The following is a 9,373-nucleotide window of genomic DNA, read 5'->3' as shown; positions in this document are numbered from 1 at the left end:
ATTTTTGTCCCGATTTCCACTGATTTCTTTAGGACAGATCCTAAGAATTACTGGATCAAAGGACAAAAACTTTGTCGAGGTTCTTTTTTTTTTTTTTTTTTTTTTGTCTTTTTCCGTGTCCGGCAACGGATCGCAACCCTCAGTGTCGCCCCTGTACCGGACCGGGACCGGCAACAGGATCGCAGCCCTCGGCGTTGCTCCCGCGCCTCGCTCAGCCAGTGAGCGGGAACCGGTCTGCATGTGGGATCCGAACCCTCGGCGGGAGCGCCGCCGCACTTCCCAAGCGGTGCACTATAGCAGTGCGCCACCGGGCCGGCCCTTTGTGGAGGTTCTTAATGAGTGCTGCCAAACTATTTTTCAGAAAGGCTAAAACAGTTTTCTATTGCAGTGTACAAAAGGTACAACTATGTTACCCTACCCTTGTAGAAATGAAAAATTACAAGTTTTTACACATTGGCTGAGATGAGTAAGTTTTCTTTGTTTTGTTTTAAATAATAAATAGGAAATTGTCTAGCACATTGCCCTTCAGTATCCTAGAACCCCCAGCAGCAGGATTCCTACAGCTGAACTTGCATCAAGTATTGCTGGGGGTTGCAAGGGAAATGGAATTAAAGCTGCTTGCCAAGTTAAACCCCACAGAGTACACTGCAGTGCCTGATGCCATTTTCAAGAAGACTTCTACTCTTGTATCAAAAGGAAGTAAATGTTGAAGTGGTCCTTCACAAACCCAGCTAGTGGTATAAAACTCACATGGGGAAAAAAAGTGTAAAGTCCAGTTTGAGTCTTAGTTTTTTCCTGCATACTTAAGAGATTGAGATAGCTTGTGATGGCCTGTCAGTGGGTACTGATGACACTAGAGAACCACTCCTAGAGAATGACTTCTGTCTCTGCTCACTACATCCTATACAGCATACAGCCTTCACAAAGAACAGGCTTAATTGGACCACTGCCGTGTTATGGTAATCCCCACCTCCAGTCATTCTGCCCAATTACCCTGGGCAGAATTTTATGTTCTTCAGAGCACTACTCACAACTTACTATTTGAAACATATCTTGTTTGTTTATTCACTGTCAGCTCCCTTTTACTAAAATGTAAGCTCCATGAAAGGAAGGATTCGTCTTGTTCTCTATTGCACTCCTAGGACCCAAGACAGAACCTAACAAAGAACAGGTGCTCAATAATATTTGTTGAACGCTGAAGTGATTTACTAAGAAGTTAACAAAGCTTAACCTCAGGGTCTGCCATTTGTACAGAATCCTGTGATTGCTGGGAATTGAAGCGTGTTACAGGATAGGGTGGGGTAGGGTAGTCAGGTTGTAAATAGGAAGCCTTTCATATAAACAATTCTGATAAATTGCCTAAAGACAGGTACCTGAATCCAAGGCTCTAGTAATAGTTGTAATTTTTCTTTTTCTTTTAACAGTCACTTTCTCTTAAAGAGGGTGCTATGGATTGATGTCCTCCCAAAATTTAATCCCCACCGTGACAGTGTAAAGAGGGTGGAAAATCCTACTACAGTAATTGAAAGGTGGGGCATTGAAGAGGTGATTAGATTGTAGGATTATGCAGTAGTGAATGGATTAATAATGGTGGTAAGGGGCATGGTTCTGAGGGCTTTAAAAGGAGAGCATGTGAGAGACTCTCTGTCTCTCTGCTCAGCCATTTTCTGCCATGTGAGACCCATGCATTGTTGTAAAGCCACCTACAAAGAAGACCCTCACCAGATGTGTTCCCTGGACTTCAGACTTCCCAGCCTCTGAAACGTTAAGCAATACATTTTGTTTTCTTACAAATTAACCAATTCCAGGTATTTTGTTACAAGCAACAGAAACGTACCAGTACGGAGGTCTCCCCCTGCCGAACTGTGTAAGTTTCAGATCCCAGAAAACCTAGATCTTCCTTTCTTGAATAAATGAATGACTTGCATTTCTGCCATGTCTATTCTCTTCGTTGCTGTTTCTAAGGTTTTTATAAGTTCTATAAATATGAGAGGTCTTCAAAAAGTGCGTGGAAAGATTCATATTATCTTTTAATTCAACTTTTCCATGCACTTTTTGAAGTACCTTTGTATTGCTTCTGTCCCAAATTTTCCCCTCACCTAAGCAATTTTTTTTTCAGACATTATCATCTCTGCTTTGATCTCCTATTTCTAAGAGTTTATATCTTTTTTCTTCGAATGAGAAACATTGGTCATCTAAAATGTTCCTGTATTTTCTGGGACATGTGTACTTCCAAAACAGACCTTTTGTTTACATACAATGCTCCTTACCCCTTCCCCACTTCCTTTTTACTTTTCCCTTGGCTGTAGAATTTCTGCATAGTTCCCAGGTCTGTTTTTGTCAACTTACTTACCTGAGACAGGGGCAGCTCTATCAATCTACCTAAACAGAGTTTGTTTCATGCCATGTTTACATTGCTCTACTGGCATGTTCCTCCAGAACCTGAGCTTAAAGCTTGATATTAATGCATGCTGTTTCTAAATTAGGCTCCTCTGGGTCTATCAGTAGGGGCTAACATAACAGGGATATTGTTTTCTATTCTCTTTTCTTGAATGTTGTTAAATGCCCTGTATTGAGGGTTCTTTCCTGGTCAGTGAGTTATATATTCAAATGACACGTGGCCTTGTGTTTCAGATCTTTCCTCCATAACAAAAGCCAAAGAGCCACCAGCAGTCAGAAACAATAATCCCTGAGCAATTCATGTTTGCCTTTCCCACTGTCTTCCTGCTCAGAATTGGACGGGTGAGATCAGGTGTGAAAGCAAATCCCAGTTTCTTGTAGTCCTGGCTATGGTTCTGCTTATTATAGTGGAAGTAAAAGGCTAGATACATGAAGTTTGGTGAACTAGACCCTATGCTCCCCAATCCCTCATTTACTTTCTCTCTTATTTTTAGCCTTTGTTATGAGTGATGATTAGTCCTATCAATTATTTTCCATTATCCAGCCTTCTTCCCAACCACGGGTGGAAAAAAATAACAAGTGTTGTGGTTCTTCTGTTTATTTATCCAAAAGAGTTCCAAGAGGTCACTATGAACATTTTCTTCGAGCCCCTACTGCTTCCAGTCTGTTTCCCACTAAAGTAAGGGGATTTTTCAAAATTTTATCAAGTCATCTTCCTCCTCATTGTATTGCTTTGTACAGAAGATGGGGGAGAACTTCCCATATATTCCAAGAATGATCTTTTAGTTTCTTTCTAATTGTCCTGTTCCTCTGCTGATACTTTGCAAAGCTTATGGTATGAGGATGAGGTCCTTACCTAATTTCAGGGCCATTACTGTAGACATTGATATTTTCTCCCTCTTTTTATTCATTTAATTAGGTTGGGAGGGGAAGTGTTACGACAATGCATACATTTGACTATCCTTCCTTGGAAGTCCCCAGAGCCATCTTTTAGCTTATTTCTTTATAGTGTGCTGTCAACATTTATTAAACATATACTATATTCAGAACATAAAAGTCCTAACACACAAAGGGATTGAGTAAAAGAACACAAGAATATTAAACCCCTTTAATTAAAATTAAATGTGAATTATTAGGAAAGATTTCCAAAATATACTGTTTTTTAAAGCTGAACTTTGAAGGAAGGGATAGTAAAATATTAACAAAGGAGGCAAAAGACAATTCCAAATGATAGAAAAGACATACACAAAGATATAGAACTGGAAGAGCAAGGCAGACATGAGAGTGGAAAGATTGCCTTTGCTCATTTGAGGTAGACACTAAAAAGGAGGGTGATGAAAAATAAGAATGATAAAGTCAGAGAAAGCAAAGGACAGAATGGAATTGTCACAAGAAGATGAGGAGTGTAGCCTTTACACAGAGACCACAAAAAATGGCTCTATATTCATGAATAGATAATATGTCTTACAAAAAAAATCAAGAGATTATCCTAATCATTTTGAATGGATTGAAACAGTGAGAAAATAAAAAGTCTTACAAAATTAGAGGTCTCTGCAGCCAGTGGAAATGAAAATATTGGCTTGGCTATTAAAATGGAAAGGAAAACATTACAGAGACAGATTTACAGGTTTATATGTTAGACCTAATGTAAAAAGGGGGTGACATTGGTCATAATAAATAAGAAATATAGCCCAAGGTGTCCTGTCTTGGTGGCAATAAGGATAACAAAGAAAAATTTAACATCTAGACCTAGATTCGACAGGCATATTCTCTTTCTTTTCATGGTATATAGTTTGATAACCACCAATTATATTTACTAAATTATATTATTAAGATCATTGTTACCCTTGCTTATCTTTTTGTCCTTATACTCTGATATAGACCAAAAGAAGTACATTAAAATTTCCTATTAAGGGCCGGCCCGGTGGCGCACTGCTACAGTGCGCCACTTGGGAGCGCGGCGGCGCTCCCGCCGAGGGTTCGGATCCCATATACAGACCGGTTCCCGCTCACTGGCTGAGTGAGGTGCGGGCGCAGCACCGAGGGTTGTGATCCCGTTGCCGGTCTGGTCCGGTACGGGCACGACACTGAGGGTTGCGATCCGTTGCCGGACACGAAAAAAAACAAAAGACAAAAAAAAAAAAAAAAAATCCTATTAATATGATTTTTGTCTATTTCTCCTTACATTATCTGCAAATTTTGCTTTTTTTTTTTGGTGGCCGGCCAGTACAGGGATCCAAACCCTTGACCTTGTTATTAAAAAACTGTGCTCTAGGGCTAGCCAGTAAGCTCAGTTGTTTAGAGCACAGCCTTATAAAGTAACAGGTTTGGATCCCAGATCCGGTACCAGCTAGCCACAAAAACAAACAAGGCTAAGCTCTAACCAACTGAGCTAACTGATGAGGCTACGCTCTAACCAACTGAGCTAACTGATGAGCCGGGTTTTGCTTTTTGAATATTGATATTACATTCTTGGATGTAAAGATATTCATAATTTTTATATTCTTATTTCATACTTTAACATTATAAATGGCTTTCTTTGTCATACTGTTTCTTGCCCTAAAATTAATCTCACCTGACTTCAAGATTACAAACTTTGCTTAATTTTAATTTGTATTTGCCTATCCTTTTATAGACTACGGCATAAAATTATGTTTTGCTTTGTGAACCTAACTGAACACCCTTTTCTTTAAGTGAATATAGCCTGTTTACTTTTATTGCTATCACAAATATATTTGGTCTAACATCTATTTTTTGGCAGCTGGCCCATACAGAGATCTGAACTCCTGACCTTGGTGCTATAACAACACACTCTAACCAACTGAGCTAACCAGCCAGCCCTTAATGTCTTTTATATTGTGCATTGTTTTATGGGTTTTAAAAAATATTTTACCATGTGGTTTGTTTTCAATACTTTTTAACAAATGTACATCATGTGTTTTTCCTGATAAATTTGAAAGATCTGTATTTTGCTCAAATGGTTGTGTTTTTAAACCATAATTTTCTACAATATCCTTAATTCTCTTTTTTAACAGTATCTATTCATTTATTTCCTGAAACCATTACAAATGGATATATTTACTTTTCTTCTCCACCTGACACTTTATTTCCTGATCACATTACTATTCTTAATGTTTATCTTTGTACAGTTAAACGTTCTTTTATCTCCATTACTTGATTTGTCCACTTGACACTTCATTTCCTGATCACATTACTATTCTTAATGTTTATCTTTGTACAGTTAAATGTTCTTTTATGTCTATTACTTGATTTGTCAGCTTTAAATAATCTCTTTTGACCTAACTGAGGAAATGTGGAAAAGATAAAGAATTCAGATTTTTACCTATATGGGGGAAAAAAGGCAGCAGCAGTTGGAGCAATTGGTGGTTCCTCAGGAGGTGACAGAACATACATCTGGCTACCTCAAAAAATTGCATAAAAGATGTGGAAACAGAAATGTCTTCCTCAGCCACTTCAGGGAACCCACTACTATGCCCATGGAGTCAAAGGAGAGAAGTAGACATAAAGAAAAACTGTCAGATGTTATGTAAGGATAACCTTTAACCTTACAGATAACCTTTGCACACTGATCATCTTAGTGCCTCTCCTTTCTAGAACTTCCCCATTTTACCAATTAGTTTATAAAGATAGTCAGTGAGAAAAAACATAAAAAGTAACACACACCTCTCCCTCTTCTGACATTAGAGAATTCCTCATTTTCTCCACCTCGCTTCTCACGGTGTGGTGCTCCACTGTTATTTCTGCCATCTTCTCCTCCATGCTTTACTTCACCTTTTCCTTCGACGGCTACCACCTGTATATTCCCAATGTTGCCATTTCCAGGAGATACTTGGACATCTTCAGGAAAACCAGAAGTTTCCAAGGGCTGACTGGGATCACCACCCAAGTAACACTGAAATCGTCCATTGTTTGACGTAATGCTGTCTAAAGACTACAAATTTAAAATAATGTTTAATTAAAAGCTATAAACATAACGTATACAGCACAAAGTTGTCATGGTGATAGAAATACTGGTTTTCTAAAATGTTCTTTCATGTTATTATTAGAAATGTTCTTTTTTTGAAAAATGTCTTCAATTAATATTCTGCTTCCTGTACACAGGGAAGAAACGGAACAGGAATGATTCCACTATGAGCAAAGAATTGAGAAGTTTTAGCATTGAATTGTTCTCATGAATCAGTCATTCATCCCCAAAACATTTAAATCTCTATGCTTACCTTAGTTACTATTCTAAACTCTAGGGATACTATCAAGAAAGAGATAGAATCCCTATCTGCAAGAAGCTTACAATCTTAGTAAGGGAGTCAGAGAAGATTATTACAACATATTTGATAAGTTTTATTAAAAAGATGTACAAAGGATGCTATAAGAACTTGCAGGAGGGGTACCTAACCCATACCAGGGTTGGGTAGAGGTTTGGTCAGGACAGCCTTCCTGGAAGAAATGATATGAACTAAGACTTGAAGAACAAATGAGAATATGCCAAGTCAAAGGATGACAATCATGACAGCATGTGCCAACAAAGTAGTAGTTGGACACAGGATGATTTGAGAACTTTTAAGATTACAAAATCAACCAGATTTGAAGACTGAACGTGGGAGTAAGGAAAAGGAAAGACTGGGCACTAGATGGCTTGGTGATACTCACCAAGATAAGTACTGAGGATAAGGTTGTTTCAGGGGAACTGAAAGAGATAATGGTACAGTTACAAACAAGTAAAAACTGAGGTCCCTAGGCAAAGCGTATAGTAGGGCAGCTGGAATCAGGAGATCTATGTTGGAGTGAGAACTTTGAGCATCATCAGCACGTGATAGTTCAAACCAAGGAAGTAGCAACCAGGGCTATATGCCTGAAGAACAACAAACAGAGGAAGAAAAACTCAAAGAGGAAGCCTATGAGAAGCCTAAAGATGTAAAAAAAAAAAAAAAAAAAGAAAGAAAGACACCTAAAAGAATGGTGTGAAGAAAGCCAAGGAAATATTTTCGAGGAGAGAATAGCTAATATTGTATAATGATGTTCAAATAAGATAGGAAATGTAAAGCATCCACTCAAATTAGCAACAAAGGTATGTTGACATGTATGGCAGAAATCTGACGGAAGTAAATGAGTGTAATAAATGAACACAACCAACAAAAAGCCTGGCCATGAAGTGAAGGAAGGAAATACGACAATAGTTGGAAAGTATCACAAGGTTATAAAGAGTATTTTCTTTTAAAGATGAAAGGGTTATGACTATGTGTATAGCTTGAGAAGAAAGAACCAGAAGAGAAACAATGGTGGGGAATAGTCTAGACCGGGTAGAAAAGATGAAGGTCCCCAAATTATAAGGTGGGAAGAAATATGACACAAGCAAAGTAGAGGAAGTGTCCTTAAATGGGAAGAACATGTCATCCACTGAGGTGTGAAGAAACGTAGCAAGGACTGAATAGGTGTAGCTTACAGTCAGTAAATTAAAAAATAAGTGTCAAGCCACAGAGTTGAAGGAGCTACAACCTAATGGCTTCTATCTTCTCAATAAAGAAGACAAAATGATTTGATGAAAACAAGGGAAAAGTTGAGATGGGACTTATGAGTATCAGTCCCCTACCCATACCACCAATTCTGATAGACTCTAGCTTCTTATGCTTTAGATGCTACTCAAAGTGTGTTCTGCAGACTGGCAGCAACAGCATCAACTGGGAGCTTCTTAGAAATGCGAATTCATGGGCCGGCCCATGGCTCACTTGGGAGAGTGTGGTGCTGATAACACCAAGGCCACGGGTTCGGATCCTTATATAGGGATGGCCGGTAAGCTCACTTGGCAGAGCGTGGTGCTGACAACACCAAGCCAAGGGTTAAGATCCCCTTACCCGTCATCTTTAAAAAAAAAGAAAAGAAATGCAAATTCGAAATCTGAAACTCTGGGGTTGCGGCCCTGGAGTCTGTGCTATAACAAACTCCCCTTTAAAGAAGCACTGTTTAAAGAGATAAGAATATGTAAGACAAAGGAGAAGATTTTTTCTCTCTCTTATTCCCATCTTAGAAATCTAACCCACCTCACAAAATTCCAAGTATACTACTGGTCTGCATTGGTATAATGGTTGAAATGATACCAGAAGCATATATACATATAAAACATTTCATATCTCCAAGTCTCTGTTTCGGTTTCAGAACAGTACTTCCAAACCACTACCTATCTAAATGGTTATTTTAGAACATAGTTCATTTTTAGATTCTGCAAAGCAATAATGGCTAATAATTCAATCTTTCAAAGTTTCCACTTTTTGGAAAGGGATCTATAAAGTACTCAACTTATTTAAATTTAACTGAAAATAAAAACTATGAAATAAAAAATGACTTTCTTTTAAACAATATTTTGTTAAGTGAGATGAGGCCCTTGAAAGCATGCCGCTCTCTCTCACCTCAGAGATTTAGTTAAAACCAATAAGACGTAGTGCTTTCAGACCATGAACCCTATGGAGAGAACAGAAACTGAGGCAAACTATATAGCAACAAGGTAAAAAGATTACTGTACTCAAAAAGCACTACAGAAATCCTGAAAATAAAATTCTAATACTTTTCTAAAAAATAATAATTTATTACAGATCATCTATTATGGGTAAAGAAGTTATTATTCTAAATATTATTTAGAATTGAGGTTAGATTAATAAGTCAGGTAATAAAACAAGATTTTAATTATACTAGCAGATTGGCTAAATACCTCAGTGGATAACATATATCGATGAAGTCTGGGGACATAATAAATAATGGCTCCTTAAAACAGGTAAATACTAGGGAACACTTATTCTATTTTATGGAATGACGTGTTGCCTGATTTTAGAATAACAATAAAGCTAATTGAGATCTCTAAAAAAAACAAACAAACAAAAAAGACAGGTAATACTACAAGTCATAAGAAGTTGAACAAAAAGGTACTCATTATGAAAGCGATAAGGTAGAACACAGTTAAATT

At 37.8% G+C, this 9,373-nt stretch overlaps 1 protein-coding gene across 1 annotated transcript in view; it reads right to left on the bottom strand.

Annotated features, from left to right (window-relative positions):
- ACBD5 (acyl-CoA binding domain containing 5) overlaps nucleotides 1-9,373 on the bottom strand; it is a 48,521-nt gene that overhangs the window by 15,674 nt on the left and 23,474 nt on the right. Inside the window, exon 9 of the mRNA XM_008579463.1 lies at nucleotides 6,085-6,352. Within this exon, the coding sequence (XP_008577685.1) occupies nucleotides 6,085-6,352 (268 nt within the window). The remainder of the gene's footprint in view (nucleotides 1-6,084; nucleotides 6,353-9,373) is intronic.

This window comes from Galeopterus variegatus, unplaced genomic scaffold (genome assembly GCF_000696425.1).
Source record: "Galeopterus variegatus unplaced genomic scaffold, G_variegatus-3.0.2 Scaffold1890, whole genome shotgun sequence".
Taxonomy (NCBI): Eukaryota; Metazoa; Chordata; class Mammalia; order Dermoptera; family Cynocephalidae; genus Galeopterus; species Galeopterus variegatus.
This window is presented reverse-complemented; position numbering and strand designations above follow the sequence as displayed.